Below are 17,919 nucleotides of genomic sequence, written 5' to 3'. Positions count from 1 at the left end.
TGCTGCTGTGGTCTTCTTTGACAGAAGAAAGAGGTATGACCATAAGCACACCTTTTCACACGTCTGCAGAGATGCTTTAAGCCATTAATTAAGAGAATAAACACAGGGCCAACTCTTTGTGCTAACAGAGAATTTCCCTCACACAGGATGTTTTCTGCTCACAAGAAGACAAGGCAGTACTATCTTCTCTTCACAGACTCTAGCCCCTACCCTCACAAGAGGAAACATACCTGCCTGTCTGCCAAGACACTACACATCCCCAGACTTAACATTTCACAACCAATTTGCTTTGAATTCTATGTCCTGACCACTCAGAAAATATTTTTATTAGATCTCTGGCAGCTCACTGAAAAGTCATTAGAGAAACTGCTGTTAGAACACAAATAGCCATAAACCTTGAGCTCCTTGGGAGGTTCTAGCAGGGGAACAGGGCTACTGTACACCCTTGAGCAACAAACAGTACCATCAGAGGTCACTCTGTGACAGAGTGCGCAGCTTCATGAGGGACGCACATGGAGCACTGACGGAGGAAGGGGACACCCCCACCTATAGCCAGTCAGATCTGCTCAATCAACCCGGCTGATCAATGGGGTGACAGATGTTGCAGCCAGATCACCTTCACATCCAGGGACCTGGGGGTCCTGGTCGATGGAAAGTTGAATACGAGTCAGCAGTGCCCTGGCAGTCAGGAGGGCCAACCATGTCCTGGGGGCATCAGGCAAAGCATCACCAGCCGAGGGAGGGGATTGCTCTGCTCTGCACTGGTGTGGCCTCACCTTGAATATCGGGGCAATTTTGGGCACCACAGTATAAGAAAGATACAAAGCTATTACAGAGCATCCAAAGGAGGGCAACAAAAATAGTGAAGGGCCTTGAGGGGAAGCCGTATGAAGAGCATCTGAGGTCACTTGGTCTGTTCAGCCTGGAGAAGAAGAGATTCAGGGGAGACCTCACTGCAGTTACAACAACTTCCTTGAGAGGGAAGGAGGAGAGGCAGGCACTGATCTCTTCTCTGTGTGACCAGTAACAGGACCTGGGGTAATGGCCTGAAGCTGTGTCACAGGAGCTTTAGGTTGAATATTAGAAAGAGGTTCTTCACCCAGAGGGTGGTTGGGCACTGGAACAGGCTCCCCAGAGAAGTGGTCATGGCTCCAAGCCTGACAGAGTTCAAGAAGCATTTGGACAATGCTCTCGGACACGTGGTGTGACTCTTGGGGTTGTCCTGTGCAGGGTTAGGAGTTGGACTTTGATGATCCTTGTGGGGCCCTTCTAACTCAGGGTAGTCTATGATTCTATAAAACCTGGAAGTAGAAATATTTGATTCCCTAACAAGTCACAGCGTTGTCCCCCGTATCTGAGGCATTCAGCTCAAGAATGAAAGGAAAGCAACCATTGTAACCTCCCTCACACCTCCATGACAGCTTGACAAGCTCTACATGCTACATGACCACTCTCTCATCTAGCAGCCCAAGGTTACAAACAGTACCCAAAAAGTACATGACAGTCTCAGATAACAGCAGATGCCTACCTTTAGGCAACTGAATCAAGCCCTTTGACAATAAAATTCATGAGGTCTAAGTTCTCTACACAAATGTGGATGTCAGAAAGTGATACCTGCACACCTAAATTTAGGTGCCACGTTAGAGACAAATTTCACCTTTAAATCTGACGGTAACTCAGCAAAAGTGAATGTTTTAATACCGGTCTGAAGGTTTCCCTTATTAACATGATGCAACTACTGATCTGTCCATTTTTAAAAAGGCACCCAAATAACTGTATTACCCTTACAAGTGACATCACTGTAAGTTTAGTTTCTTGTTTTTAGCAAAGTAAAAGCAAAATATTCCTGAACAACTGTTTTTCCCATGCCAAGATGTCTGTCTAATGTATGGCACAGGTTTTTTTGTCATTATGGACATACCAACCAAGGAAATACAGTGACACGTGACAGAGCTGCAGGATAAATCCTTAAGTGAAAAATTATACTCTACACTGAAGTTTGTGACATTTTTCCTTTTCACCATGAAAAAGAAAAACTAAGTTAAAATCATTCTTAAAATAACCTGTTTTAGAACTTCATGTCAATTAGGTGCTGGAGGGGTGAAAAAAGTTCTACTAGGTCATATGTCCTTCTAGCAGTTATTCTCCTTTGTATATTTACTAGTAAACACAAACTTTGATGAATCATACACGAGAACTTTGAGAAGTTTTAGTTAAGAGTTTTGAGAGCTAAACAAAGAAATTGTCTTCAACACTTACTTGGAAAAAAGATCCAGTGATTAAAAATTAACCAACAAAATGATTTATTTGCATGGTCTAGGGAAAGAAATCTAGTGCCTATCAAACACAACTCGAAAGGTTTCTGCACTACTGCAATTGCCATTCAGTACATTCTCATTTAGCTTTTATTATCATTTCTGACAGAAGTTAAAAAATTGCCTTCAGTGCCCAAATGATGTTATTGTAGGTTTGAATATGGGTTTTGAAGTTAAGTATATTCATACAAAATAACTATCACTGAAGCCTGTAAACTGAAGGATTCTTTCAGGAAATACTCAACTACTGCTTTTCATTCACTATTAGATTTAAGGGAAATTTAAGGGAAAAAGTGATAGAATTAACTATGCAGTGGTATACCCATTTACCCATGTAAGATGTGATTAAAATCTGTCTTGTTGCTCAGTTTTGCCCATTGCTTTCACTTTTCAAAGTCAAAAACACTGGACCATTACTTACAAAGAACTTTAAGGAATGCAGTACACAGGCATATCTCCTGTTCTGATCCATGATGAGAGAAGATTTCTCATTTTAGTGAAACATGAGACTTCATACCTTGAAAGAAGGCATGCATATCCATAAAATATTAAGGAATATCTTGTAACAAAATGAAGAGTTCAAATTAAGAAAGAAAACAAGTGAAGTTTTGTCAAAAAAAACCCCAACAAACTAGGGGAGTACATACCCTAAGACATCTGAGATATGACACAGCCAGTATTTCTTGTTCCATCATTATTTCTTAGGAAGGCAGTTGGGAGCAAGCAAAAAGTCCTGGTCAAGTATTGGTTTAGAGTTTATGGTCAGGCAAAACATATGGCTACATAACACAAACAATTCAAGGACAAAATTCTGCCACAGCAATATGTAAAATTATTTATTTTCACTGTAATCATATTACCATCTCAGGCATTACAAATTAAAGGTTTGTCTCTTAAAGCATTTGGGCAATGACAGGAAGAAACAGGCATTTTCTAAAATTTCACAGGGTCCTATTTCCATCTGCAGGCACCCAAATACCTTCAAAAATTTTGAAGACCTACATCATATGTAGCTCCTTCATTGATGGATTTCTGATCTTCCAAACAACATGTCACTTCTTGCATATGTCAATAAAAGGTTTGTTCTTTACCTGTAAGACAAACCAACTCTCAAATTACTTCAGTTATAACAGGTCATTTAAACAAAGTTTTCATTTGGGTCCACTTATAACTCTTTCCTATTCCATGTACATTTAACAATTTGATTTTTTTTTTAATAGCAAACAGTTCTATTTTCACTAATCATAGAGACTTAATCTAAAATTTTCCTAGAAGACTTTGTCAATACAGTAAAATCTGTTCAAATGCTGAGCTATGTGTAGGCAACCCTGAGTCCCATATCACAAAAAAAAGTCACTGTCCTTTGGGACAAACACAGTCCACAGTCCACTAACTGTAACAACAGCATTTCCCTTGTACAAGTCACTTTACCAATGTTTTCTTCATCTGAAAATACAACTTTCAGTCATAAATGGGCATATACTTCAGCAGCGACTTCAAAAATTCAGAATGAGGAAAGTCTTAAGAGAGGCATGAACTGCCTGAATACTTAATTCAGTGGCAAACTGTGTTTTGGACCAGGTGGTTGTCAACAATGTCACTGACATATTGTAGGATTGTCTGTTTGTCATCAGAAATTTATCTGGAGGTCACCTTCTGCCACTTTTAGGCATCGCTCACTTAATTTACACATGCGTCTCATCAATCCCTCTGCTTTGTCTGTAGAAGAATGGATGACATGGGATCAGTCAACACACTGGTATTTTCTCACACAGAATCTGCTGCATGAAGAAAACCAATGGCTACATAACACAAACAATTCAAGGACAAAATTCTGCCACAGTAATATGTAAAATTAATTATTTTCACTGTAATCATATTACCATCTCAGGCATTACAAATTAAAGGTTTGTCTCTTAAAGCATTTGGGCAATGACAAGAAGAAACAGGCATTTTCTAAAATTTCACAGGGTCTTATTTCTGCTGCATGAAGAAAACCAAAGTGTAGAGGAAATAGGATGGATAATGGAACAAGTGAAGACCACCAACTGTTCAGAAAAGTAAATTTAATGGTTTTGCACACTCCATTGAAAACGAGACCTGAACAGTTATATCAAGATACAAATGTTCTACTGCCATTTCTGGTACTGCTCTATTAAAGAGTACTGTCTTTAGATGACTTGTTAACAGGATGTCACAAGTAGAACTGCACAGAAATCCACCTAAGCACTTACTGTAGAGATCTCAGAAAAGCAACATTCAATTAATTTCTCACTACCATGTAAGCCCGTCTACAGGATGTTAAAATCAGTCTGTACCTAGAAACTACAACTTTCTAGAAACTACAGAGGCTATGAAGAAGATTTTTATCTAGTTTTTTCTTCTTAACTAGTGGAAGCATCCAGTAAGATCTAATGAAAGAGACACAGTTTTCACAGCCTCCCCAAAAGAATTCTTTTTTCACTGTGAAGGTAACCAAGCACTGCAACACGTTGTGCAATCTCTCCACAGAGTGATTGTGAAGTCTCTGCCTATGGATATATCCAAAACCTGATTGAACACAATCCTGGGCAGCCAGTTCTAGTTGACCCTACCTGGGCAGAGGGGTTGAATTAGGTGATCTTAAGAGGTCCTTTCCAAACCAAACAATTCCAGGAAAATTCATTGAAAGCTACCAAAAACATGCTCATGAAAGAAAAAACAAACAAGAAAAAAAAAAAAAAACACAAACCCAAACCAAGGCTGTAGATTATAATTCTGTCTCATAACTAAACAGATGAGAAAGAAACAGCACCCAGAAAACACTTCACATCAAAACTAAAGCTGTTTGTACTTGTCCTACAGGCTCCCCACTTTTAATCAATCTGTTCTCTACTTCCATGTAGAATGCTCTGACTCTGACACGTTGTCTTGATAAGCAAGGTGTTACACAAAGCAGGCAATTTAACATGCCAGGCTGATGACTCTGTACTGCACTAGGAGCCTGAAATCACTGTCATTTCTGGATAAATTAGTTCTGAACTTATCTTCACTTTTTCTTTGGTTCCAGGTGCCTTCTCACGCTATCGCATTTTCCCTTCTTATTCTAACATCTGTTTTATCACTCCTCATACTTGAAATTCAACCTGTGACTTTTCACACCAATATACAAGACCTGAAAGTAAGATCTATCAGTCGTCAGGCCAAGTCAAGTTTAAGCTGTTCCAAGGTAAGATTCAGCTTTTACTCTAGTCACAGATTCTCGTATTTGGATTCCCATACAGAAAAACTTAGTGTCTCCAACTGCTTCAATCTTAATAAAGAAAGTGACTACTCGGTAGGGTTCATGTGTCTCACAAGCAAAATTTTTATTTCAGTACATTTCAGAAATTCTAAAAAGGTTTGTATACTGTAACTGAGACCTTACCATGCTATTGGAAGCAATAGTAATTTTTTTGCCTTCCTTCCAAATGAGGAAGTTGCTTAGTGAAATGCAAGTAGGTCTTTCCACACAGACATACAAAGTACATCTTAAGACGGTCCACATTCACAGAGCTTAAGTGTTTAATTTGTGTTACTGTGCCTCCAAAAAAACCTCCCAAATTCCTAAATATTCAATGTCTACACTAGCATTCAACACTAGAATACACCAGTGGATAGTTTTATCCTATATTAACAACAAAATATTTATTCTAGTCGATTCAGGAAAAAAAAGAAAAACAGACTGTCACCAATCAAAATGTGGAACTAACTTCTGAAGCATGACTGGCAACCTAATATCACCTTCATATACTGATGAGACCAGTATACTTGCAATATCCTTTTCAACACTCCTCAAGATCAACTGAAAGTTTTTGCTTTTGTTTAATGAGATTGTTTTCCTTCAGTTTCCTACACAACCACCCATACTTTGCGCTTAAGACATCAATAACAATAGCTAAGTGATACACTTTATGTTACTCTAACACAATATCCTGACTAATAAGGGTTTGTAATTTGCCCATCTCCTTTTGAAGCTGAATAGAATCAAAAATCTCACTGCTTTTTGTATCTATATGACAACACTAGCCTATGCAGGTGGGGGCTTACAAACATATGACTAACACAAAGCAGAGGAAAGACTTTAACAGCAGGCCTCACAAACCATGAGATAGCCTTATTTCTAAAGACAAGACTATATATATAGAACTGGATACATTTATGACATCATGCTACAGGTGTACATCCTCCAGCCCCAAAACAATCTCTCCAAACACATGCAATCCATCTTGGCTCCTACCAGTTTTTACTATCCTTCTTTCCCTCTACCCAGTTATTTCCCATTTGGTCATGTCATGAGAAATTTTAGAGTTAATTCGATCACTGATTTAATTTCTCCTGGGGTCCTCCTTTCTCCTGTGAATGTAACCATGTGAAAGTGTATAGATTATTGAAATTTCCCCCCTTAGAAACTCAAGTGACAGGGCAAGGGGAAGTAAGGAAATTCAAGAGCAGAAATTTCCCTATCTGAAGGCAGGTTTTCAAACAAATAAAGCTTTCATCTTGAGGACAAATAGAAAGACATAAAAAGGAAGATCAGCAAAAGCCAATTACAGTCATATATTAGTTTAACTTTGTTTTTTAAAAGGGTAGAAATTTTAAAAGTTTAAAAATACCTCTAAATGGGGCCAACATAGTAATCATCTGGACATATTTCTCCATAATAGGAACCTATTTCTAGCAGAACTACATCCCAATAACCTCAAAAGCAGCCTAGTATGTAGCCTATTTTGACATGATAATATTTACCCTGAAGATTTTCCCAAACTTAAGCTGTGGAATGCAAACCAGTAGATTTTTTTCTCCTAGGATACAAAATATTTGAGGATTATTTCATCACAGAGGTTAAGGTAGCACACCTGGATATCCTTCATATTCATCACTCATTTCTATTAATTTCTCCCCAAAACCATAGACCAGATATATTGATAATGCAAATTGCATAAGCTCATTAATAGTTTAGTAGTGGACACTGATGCATGGACAACTTAAACACTGGATTCAGACTTTCACCAAGCTGGAAATTTATCAAGATTGTTCTCTTTTATTTTGAACATATGGAAACATACTCAGTCTTTTTCCTGAAAACAAAAACCCCTTTCTCTTTATATGGTACTTACCACAGTAAGATGTCAAATACCAATTGGGGGAGTTACATACAAAAGTAACAGAGCTGAACTGCACAATCTGTCTTTTGAAGGTTTTACCAATTTGGCAGGCTAGTCTGAGGGAAAATGTTTCCTGTCAAATGGGTTGTCAAAACCTCCATGAATGTTTTTATAACTTCACTTAATGCAAAAAAATGCACTTACTGGCTTCTCAAGTACAACTGGATGATCAGGAAGAAACTCTGGCTTCTTCTGAGAGAGAGAAACACTTGAAAGCTTCAGAAGGAAATCTCTGCTGTATTTGATCCTTTCTGTGAATATACAAAATCACTAAATTCGACTTTGTTGTTTAAGGCATTAACATTGGGAATTCAGAAAAATTATTTGGTTACTTCTAGAAGGGTGGAAATGTTGCATGTGAAATATAAAAATCAGTATTAAAATCAGGAGTAATTTCAATCTCACCTTGCATCAGCACAATTTGTAGTAAACTACAGAGCATTTCACCAGTAAATTAACACAAAAGAAGAAAAAAAAGGTGAATCTAACCTTACACTAGAGACAGACTCCTGTATCTTGTTCTAGTTAATAGAAACACCACAAACTGGTGGTGTTAATAACTCACTGGTGGTGTTAAAAACTGTTAATAACTCACACCAAAGTGGTACATATTTCTAAGGGAGACATAACAGAAATAAAGTGTCGCTTTTCTTGGAGCTATTAAGTTGGATGCCTTTAACACCAAAAAGTAATGGTGAGATGTGCTGCATGTAAACTGGCAAACAGTTTAAAACCAATGAAATAGTTTTAAGGGTATTACACCAAATTAACAAGAGTCGGGGCTTTGCTTAAAGCATGCAGGTAATTGTTTGAGTTCATAGCAGTGTCTCTACTCCAGCACAGTGTTGGATACAACAAGTCTAGCTGTGTCCGGATTTTAAGCTGATATTCTCGAGCAAGACTAGAAACAAGAGGAAAGGAATTAGGAAAAGAAGGGACAAGTTTTATCTCTGGTCCTTAGTGACAAAGAAGTTTATTCCTTTAGGAATCATGGGCTGCCTGCGAGACTGTTACACAGTCATCTGATGGACTACAGTTTTGTTTCTCAGACTGTAGGATGTTGACAAAAGACAAGGTGACAAAGTCAGCTATGACTGGGATTTTTTTCTGCCTTTGACCACAGGCAATTGCAATAACTGCTGAACCTATGGGAGGGCATGTGGGTAACTTTAAAAAGAACAGTTTAAAGAATACAAGAATACTTGAAAATTTATGGCTTGTTTTTTTTCCCTCCCTCGAATAAAAACCTAGGACTTCTATAAGGCCTCTGAGATAGTCCCCCACAACATCCTTCTCTCTAAATCAGAAGGAATGGATTAGATGGGTGGACTGTTTGCTGGATGAGGAATTGGTTTGACAGTTGCATCCAATCATATGTTGGAGTGAGTCCAAAGGAGAGTCATTAAGTTGACCACAGTCAACTTCACAGTCTGTGAAGACAGACTGAGAGAGTTGGAGTTGTTCAGCCTGGAGAAGAGAAGGCTCTGAGGAGACCTTATAGCAGCCTTCCAGTACCCAGAAGGGGCTTATGAAAAGGCTGGAGAGGGACTTTTCACAGGCATGCAGTGATAGAACAATTGGGAATAGCCTTAAGATGAAGGACAGTAGGTTTAGATTAGATATAAGGAAGAAATTCTTCCTTGTGAGGCACTGGAAAAGGTTACCCAGGGAAGATATGGATGCCCCACACCTGGGAGTGTTCAAGGCCAGGCTGGATGGGGCTTTAAGTAACCTGGTCTAGTGGAAGGTGCCCCCCCTGCCCATGGAAGGGGGTAGAAACTAGATGATTTTTAAGGTCCCTTACAATCTAAACCATTCTACGGTCCAAAGCATATCCAATTAAATATCCAGATGGAGATCAGTGAGCGATAAGTGGCGTACCCCAGGGTTCCATATTTGGACCAATACTGTTTAATATCTTTATCAATCACAACCAGTGGGGTCACGTGCACCCTCAGCAAATCCGCAGATAACACCAAGCTGAGTGGTGCATTTGACACACCTGAAGGAGAGGATGCCACCCAGAAGGACCTGGAAAAACTCAAGAAGTGGGCCCATGGGAACCTTATGCTGCATTTAACAACTGCAGAGACAGGTAATTGGAGACAGAGTACCACTGAACAGCTATCAAATGGAAATTATTATCTAGAACTTAAAGTACAGCTGAAGATAAAAGGAGTTCCAGAAGAAATTTTACACTGTGAGGGGAAAAAAAAGAAGAAAACAAAAGACTTATTTGTAAGCAGCAGCTGAACAGCAGAACCTCTAAAGTTATGTTACTCTGAAGGAAAGGATTACAACAATCAGCAAACAAAAGCCCTTTGAAAATAAGTGTGAGAAAACACTTGTGGAAAATTGTGTAGTAGACTCAAGGGAGGCATCTAAGAGCAATTAACCACAGAACAACATCCAAAATGATGACTTTTATACAAGAGACCAGGATCTGATGAAGGTTGTTTAAGATCTTGTAGAACACAATAGTCTCTACAACCACAAGCAGAATTGATGAGAAAAGGATCAGAATGCCACCAGCAAAAAGACAGAACCTGACATCCAACTGACATCCGACTAGACCCAAAGCACAGAAATCTATTAATCAAGATCAGAAGAAATGAACCTGAACTTGAATGGACTTACCTGAGCTTGAATGGACTTACTTTCAAGTCAGTAACAAATGACAGAGTAGAATTACTGCTCAAGAACCTGAGAGATGGTAACCTCTCTCAGACTGAGAGAAATAGGAAAGGCTCAATAAAACTTAATAGAATTCTTTCAATTCTTGAGTTCTAAGAGTAACAGAACAACACAAGTCTTCAAAGATTACTTAAGGATTGGAGATTACAGATGGAGATCTAGGATGATTAAATACAGGAAGATACAGACAAAAGAAGTTGTCTCAGTGAACCAATGACCTGAGCTGGATCACTCATGCAGTTCCTGTGACATATTTAACAATGAAGAATTAGGTAGGAAGTAGGGCAGAGAAGTATTCTGAGAATTCATCTGAAATCTGAGATTATTCCTTAATGAAAAAAAAAGAGTAAAATTTTGGCTACTACCAATGCTCTACCTGTACTGACAGGCAGTACAAAGAGAAAAGCATAAGGAGCAAACCTTAAGGACAGTACTCACACAAGAATCACCTGCCCAGGACTCATCATTAGAGAAATTAATTCATTTTTCATGATATAAATATTAGTTTTTCAAAACCACTGTAGTAAGAGTAGGACAAGTAAGCCAAAAACCTGAGTTCTTTAATTGATTACATGCAGTAGTCTGTATGCCATGACTGACCTCTGTAACAGGCTAAAGGATGCAACTCAAATCTGTACTTCTACACACACAAGCAATTTACACAAAACCAGGATTTTGTGTAAAGTATTTTTTTATGGCTGAGGTCTGTTTTTTCTTGCATTTGTTTTTTGTTTGCTTTCTTGGGTTTGTTTGGTTTTTTTTAAAGACAGTTACACTCTTACATGCAAGCAAGTCTACCAGTGGAAATTTCCCACCTCAGTTATGGTCAAATTTTACACCTTCTCTAGAGTGTTATGTTAAAACTAGAAAGGTTTCATATTACTCTCCAACTGTGGTACAGAAGAGAGCCAAACTACCAATGCACTGGCTAATCAGAAAAAAAAAAATGCAACCCACATCACTTCATATTTCAGGCGTCTTTTATCCAGAAAATGCAATCCTGACACAGTTCTCCATACAGAATTTTACCTTTTTTTGCTCCTGATTCATGTTGTTTTGGTTGACAGAGCATCACAGTTTGAGTTAAGATCTTCACTTCAGTCATTTCAGATGACTAAAATAGGAAGGAAAGTTATGAAGCTTATCTCCTTTAGGCACATTAAAACAGGGATGTATGTTTCTTAGTTTCTTAGTTAAAAATAACAGTTGTAGCAGTTTAATTTGAACCTGCAGAATGTTTGTTACTCTTTACTACATACAATAAAGGAGCAGTTCAACAAAGCAATACAGGTAAACACAACTGAGAGCCATTTTTACACAGAATTTTACAGTGGTATTGCTAGTTTTTAAAAAGAACATAATTATCTCCTCCTTTTCTGTTATCTCACCCAGAATGCAGCCAGAAGCTGCTACACTGGGGAATAAGAAAAGCAGGAAGGACTTTCCTTAAGACCAAAGGATGGACTCGGATTCTCTCACTTGGCAAAAAAGGTTTCATAAGCATCAAGAAACAGCATCTACAACATAATGCTGAGTTCCCTCAGCTGCCAAAACCTTGAAGAGAGTGTTCTGGAAAGTAGGAAAGCAGTTTATCAACAGTTTGTCTTAGCTCTGGAGAGGCTCCACAAGTTTGGCTGAGGAATTTTACAACATTCTGAGACAGATGGGAAGGAGACAAGAACTGAAAATTTTGGGAAGCATTTGTCGAAAAGAGGAGAGATCCTATTTTCTTCACAGAGACAGCAGTTAACACTTGGTATTGTAAGTTCACCAGCTTTCATGGTGTGTTAAAACTACAAATTGTGAAATGGCAAAATATTTATGTTTTATTCACCTTGCTCACATTTCCATTTCCTCTGGTTGAAATTTATTTGTCTTTTCCTGATTTGTCTAAACTAAACTAAATTTCTAAACTAAAACTTCTGGTAAAAAATCTGAAAAATCTAGGTATTTCAGAGAAGGAAGTTAACAGAGAGCCCATACTGCTAATTCTAACTGCTTTGTGATGTGCAACTAGTCTTCATAAGCCTTAGCTATTCAAAGGCTCTTTCCAACAAAGAAATCCAAAGATTTTACACAGAAACACAGAATCATAGAATCAGTCAGGTTGAAAGGGACCTCTGAGACCATCAAGTCCAACCCTTGATCCACTACTACCATGGTTACTAGACCATGGCACTGAGTGCCACATCCAGTCTCATCTTAAAAACCTCCAGGGATGGAGAATCCACCACCTCCCTGGGCAGCCCATTCCAATGCCTAATTACCTTCTCCAGAAAGAATTTCTTCCTAATATCCAACCTAAACCTCCCCTGGCACAGCTTAAGACCATGCCCTCTTATCTTGCTGATAGTTGCCTGGGAGAAAAGACCAACCCCCACTCGGCTACAACCTCCTTTCGGGTAGTTGGAGAGAGTGATGAGGTCTCCCCTGAGCCTCCTCTTCTCCAGGCTGAACAACCCCAGCTCCCTCAGCCTCTCCTCACAGGACTTGTGCTTGAGTCCCTTCACCAGCCTTGTTGATCTTCTCTGGACCTGCTCCAGCACCTCAATATCCTTCCTGAACTGAGGGGCCCAGAACTGGACACAGTACTCAAGGTGTGGCCTCACCAGCACTGAGTACAGAGGAAGAATCACTTCCCTGGTCCTGCTGGCCCCACTGTTCCTGACACAGGCCAGGATACCATTGGCCTTCTTGGCCACCTGGGCACACTGCTGGCTCATGTTCAGCTTCCTGTCAACCCAAACTCCCAGGTCCCTTTCTGCCTGGTTGCTCTCCAGCCACTCTGTCCCCAGCCTGTAGCGATGCAGTGGGTTGTTGTGGCCAAAGTGCAGGACCCGGCACTTGGCCTTGTTGAACCTCATCCCATTGGGATCAGCCCAACTCTCCAGTCTGTCCAGGTTCCTCTGCAGAGCCCTCCCTGCAGAGCCTTCCAGCTAATCAACACTCCCCCCCAACTTGGTGTCATCTGCAAATTTACTGATGGTGGACTCAATCCCCTCATCTAAATCATCGATAAAGATGTTAAACAGAACTGGGTCCAACACTGATCCCTGGGGGACACCACCAGTGACCAGCTGCCAACTGGATGCAGCACCGTTCATCACCACCCTTTGGGCCTGGCCCTCCAGCCAGTTGCTAACCCAGCACAGGGTGCCCCTCTCAGCATGTTCTCAAATCCATAAGAAGAAGACAACCATGACAAAGCACAATTTACAGTAATGTGCCAATGTCACCACAGTATTTTTGCATTTCCTCCTGCACCACGTCCCATCACATCATCCTGCCAACTGCTCTACAATATCAAGACTGATTAAATAGTGATAATAGGCAACTCTTCGTCACGAGATCAAGGTCCTAGTATCTTCAGAACAAAATACAGAATGTTTCTGTTTAGAAAAATATTCTATGAAGCTACTCTGCCAGCCTTCAGGCCCATGTTGCCCATCAAGAAGGGCACTCACTGTTCAGATGGTATTTGGATTACCCATGAAACAGTTTACAGCCAAGCGTATTATTAATGAGTTTTTTTCATATCCTATGCCAAAGAAAAAGTTTAAAAAATATAAAAAATACAGCTATACTGACATGAGGACTACAACACTGCTGACCACAGGCTTATTTAAAAGGGAATAGTTTGTTTTCTGTTCATCTCAATAACTACTGCTCAACAGACTGTTAATTTCCCTATATGTGATCAAGGACAGGTTCTTAAGACCTTGATTTGATTTTAATTTTTTTTTTTTTAAGTCAAAGGCAGCTTCCAGAAGCTTTATACAATAAGGATTATTAAAAGTCTTCTAAAATAAAAAGGAAAAGAGAAGGAACAGGCATTTGTTCTAACAAAAAAAACCCACACAAACTAGCAATAAACTCTGAAGAACACTGACATCAGAAGCAACAGAAAATCAAATTCAGACTATGAAACATTAAGCATTCCAGTTGGAAGACTTCAAACTTCATTTTGCAGCAAACAGCTAGAACCAATTTAAAGTTTGAAGGACGCACTGTACCATGCCCAAAACCAAGTATTTCTGGCAATAAAGCACTACAGTGCTTCTGTTTTTCTGAATGCTAGAGGTCACTTATTGCCCAGACCAGCACAGCGAATGAAACATAATTACAGAATGCACTGGAACTGTTAAATTTCCTACTTTTGTGAAGTCTCAAATGAATTTGTGCATGTGCTAACAACAAAAAGAATTCTAATGTTATTATTTACACATAATAAGCAAAGACTAGATATGTGTACTTCAAACGAGCTGTCTTAAATTCACAACGAAGACTAAAGTAATGCCACACAGACTTGCATAAGAATCTTAAATTCCTAAGCTGCATTTTTCAGCTACTAGTGCATGCAAATACCAAGGAAAGGCATTCCTGAAACTCATAATTCTTTTTAACAGTTCTGACACTCCCGGTTTAAAACCTCCTGATTCAAGGACACTCCTAGCGGGAAATAGTTTGCTTTTCATTTGGTAGCATAATGGATCAAGTGACCTCCAATTTATAACATGCTAGAACACAAGCCATCAACTTTATCATCTACTATTTACTCAGTACTCACCCAGTTAACCTTATTCTGCAAACATACTTCAGTGCTGCCAGGTAACTCAGTCTGAACGTTTAATGCAATGGCTGATGCTGCTGAAGATAAAACATTAAGGAAAAATAATTTCAACAGACTCCACACAACTTACCACAAGAACATTCCTGACTGCAAAGAGATTATGTGGGCATTTATTCACAACCTAAAAGGTCTAGCTCATCACAAGACCCCTTTCCCACTTCTTGCAAGAATTCTATAGAAAGTCAAAATTTATCACATCACTTAGATTCAGTCCACATCAGCCAGAAAATTTCTAACTTAACAATAATAACAGCTGTAATACTGCAATATCTAGGAGGCACATAGAAATTTAAAAAAAAAATAAATAAAATTAAAATATTCTCACCTGACATAAATATTGCAGGATTTTATTTTTCTTAAGCTTTTTGGGAATTTTTTGATTTAAACTTGTATGAAGGCTAGATAAGAACAGAGCAGTGCAGTGCTTTGGACTTGCAATAAAACCTAAAAAATCTATTTGTTAAATTATGTGTGCTTTATGTTTTCAAAAGCAGGTGTCAACAAACCCAAGAAATCCAAATTTAACAGAGAAGCCTGATCCAGCTTTCTGAAGCCAGATTTCAGATGCCAAGCTAGAAGAACAGCACCAAAGAGTTCTGCATAACCCTGAAGTTTAAATTCTGATTTTATCACAGAGATAATATAATAAGATCAATACATGGCAAGATATTTATTCACCACTATAGTTTGAACAAAGTCCTTAAAAAAAACAAACCCAAACCAAATCAAAACAAACCAAGTCCTTGTTATTTCATTAAACATAACCAAAACTTTGGCAAACTGAACTGTACCTTAGCCATGCTACTCACCTTGTTTAGAAGACAGGTGATGCACAGGTCGTGCTGGCTGAAGGGATTTGCCAATAAACTTTTTTGCTTCTGCAACATTTTGAAACATTGCACTTCAAAAAAGCAGCTGAAATTATTAGAGACTGTTCAGTTTAAGAAAAGGATGTTAAGGAAGAAGAGCAGTCTACCTACCACTCGTTAGCTGCATTTGACAAGGCAATACACTACTGCATCTGGGCAGGAAAAAGCAGAAAAGGTCTGATGCAGAAATTTTTTGATATGATTGAATATGCTGGATAAAATTTGCATGAAGACAGAATCAGACACCTCTCTCATTTTTCCTTCCAACTGAGCTACCCTATAGCTTCCTCTCCAAAAAATTTTTTTCCCTGAATATCTGTGTGTACATTTGGAGAAAGGAGATGGGGACATGTGATGGAAATGAAGGTGTTTTCTAACAGTTTAATTCAATGGGTTTTTAATGAATTAACATCAGCACACCTCTTACACTCTGCTGTCTTGATAGGAGTTCTCTTACATACATATATAAACCTACAGAATTGTTTTTTAATATCTACTTTAGTCACATTAATTCAGTTTTGTATCTTCCCACTCAGTTTAGCTACTACAGAAGCACCAAAAACTGCAAAGGTGATGGTGGGCAGACAAATCTCCCACTTTAAGTAAACAATCAGTTGTAAAATGTTCATTTGTAACATCTATATCTTAATATATCACCTTCCCACTTCCATCTCCTTTGTCATCTGGGAGATTTTATGATTTGAAGGAACTTCAGCTTCTTTTAGAGAAAAAGAATAATAGAAACAACTATCAACACAATAAAAACGATATTGAAAATCTATTTTCTCTAGGAAACTTTACGAGACAAGGGAATAATTGTTATAACAAAAAAAAAATCAAAAGAAACGATCATGACTGCAAGAGTTACAACTACATTATCCATTTTCAGCAGGGAACAGGAAAAGACAAGTTAGGCTTTTTGAAATATGCCCAGTATCACACCCCACTTTAACCGGTCTTTGCACTATAGAAAGAAAACCAAAAATCACCTGCAAGTTTACTATACTATAATTTTTTGAACACTGAACTTCTAATATAGTCAAGTAACAATTTTCCAACACATGAAGTTTGAATCCACTCAGGTCTAGAAACCAACTGTTAAATGGCTACTGTCTGAATTAAAACAACTAAAGCTAGAAAAAAAATTCTGGTTTGATTCCCTGCTTTTCCTACCTGCTCATCTTAAAAAAGGAAGACTTGAAAGCTGTAGTCAAAAGCAGTAATGAAAATTCCTGCAGCTCAATTAAGCAAGACTACTGACACAGATGTCATATTTCATTTTACCCAGATTAGGAATGTTTCTTTAAACCACATTTATAATAAATTTCCACATAGAGCGAGGTAGTAATAATACAGATTTGCATTGGAAGAGTAAAAAAAAAAGGGGGGGGGGGCAAGTTTTCCTCTATACCCTGATTGCAAATGATACGCATGCTTTGTAAAAACGGGAAAAACTGTTTAAGAGGCTAGCTAGTAGTTTCTAGAATGCAGCATCTGTATTTTTATAGCATTCTGACAATAAAAAAAGCTGTGTGGTGATAGCAAAACAACACATTTTGCCCCTCTTGCCCCACCCCGCTGGGAAAAGGCTAGAGAAGATCGCAACAAGTTATCTAGCCCAACCTCCTGATTCATGGAGTGTTCTGACCAGGATCAGGAAAGTGGAGAAAGGATAGTTTAAATAGCGGAGAAATAAACTACCTCCATGAGAGACTAGTGCAGCAGGGGAAGCATCCCAAGACTTCCCCCTTATAAAGACCACATTGCTTCTCGGGAGTTATTACCATGGGAGACTTGCCCAGAGAAGGGAATCCCTCTGGCACCAGCAAACAGGCCCAGCAGCAGTGCTGTGGGACCCGGGTTTTTTTAGTATCTTAACAAGTTGGACACTGACAGCAGCCCTCATCTTACGAGGGCCCACCTGAAGTGTTCTTTGGAAGACTCTTTCCTGAATGCGTGAAAGAGAACTGACGCAATATTGGTGAAAAATCCCCAGAAACTGACCGTGCCCCCCGAGCCCAAACTGGCACCGCACCCGGAGCCCCACAGCCCCCGAGAAACAAAACCTCCTCGCCCCCTCCTTTGGGCCAGGGGGTCCCCAGCCCACCTCGACCGTCGGCAGCGCCCCTGCCCCACGACCCCGGTGGGCTCCGCGCCGCGCTCGCGGTCGGTGGCGCTGTGGCGGTGCCTCCCTCACGCCGGGCGGGGCGGGGCGGCCCTCGCGC

General features: G+C 39.3%; 1 protein-coding gene across 4 annotated transcripts; it reads right to left on the bottom strand.

The window, feature by feature from the left end:
- Window positions 1-3,124: 3,124 nt before the first annotated feature.
- On the bottom strand, window positions 3,125-17,907 carry C1H8orf88 (chromosome 1 C8orf88 homolog). 4 transcript variants are annotated; one of them, XM_032713488.1, is made up of 6 exons: window positions 17,802-17,907; window positions 15,635-15,740; window positions 14,763-14,839; window positions 11,225-11,309; window positions 7,646-7,752; window positions 3,125-3,406 (listed from the first exon to the last, which is right to left on the bottom strand). In XM_032713488.1, the coding sequence occupies exons 2-6, from the start codon at window positions 15,720-15,722 to the stop codon at window positions 3,368-3,370; spliced, it is 396 nt and encodes a 131-aa protein (XP_032569379.1). In that variant the 5' UTR covers window positions 15,723-15,740; window positions 17,802-17,907; the 3' UTR covers window positions 3,125-3,367. The 4 variants fall into 4 exon arrangements, with proteins under 4 accessions (XP_032569379.1, XP_032569396.1, XP_032569387.1 ...); XM_032713505.1 differs by having other exon boundaries at window positions 15,635-15,726; window positions 17,802-17,883; XM_032713496.1 differs by lacking the exon at window positions 17,802-17,907 and adding an exon at window positions 17,699-17,785.
- Window positions 17,908-17,919: the final 12 nt, after the last annotated feature.

The sequence above is a fragment of the Chiroxiphia lanceolata genome, chromosome 1, assembly GCF_009829145.1.
Source record: "Chiroxiphia lanceolata isolate bChiLan1 chromosome 1, bChiLan1.pri, whole genome shotgun sequence".
Lineage (NCBI taxonomy): Eukaryota > Metazoa > Chordata > Aves > Passeriformes > Pipridae > Chiroxiphia > Chiroxiphia lanceolata.
Note: the sequence above shows the minus strand (reverse complement) of the source record. Positions and strands in the feature narration are given on the sequence as shown.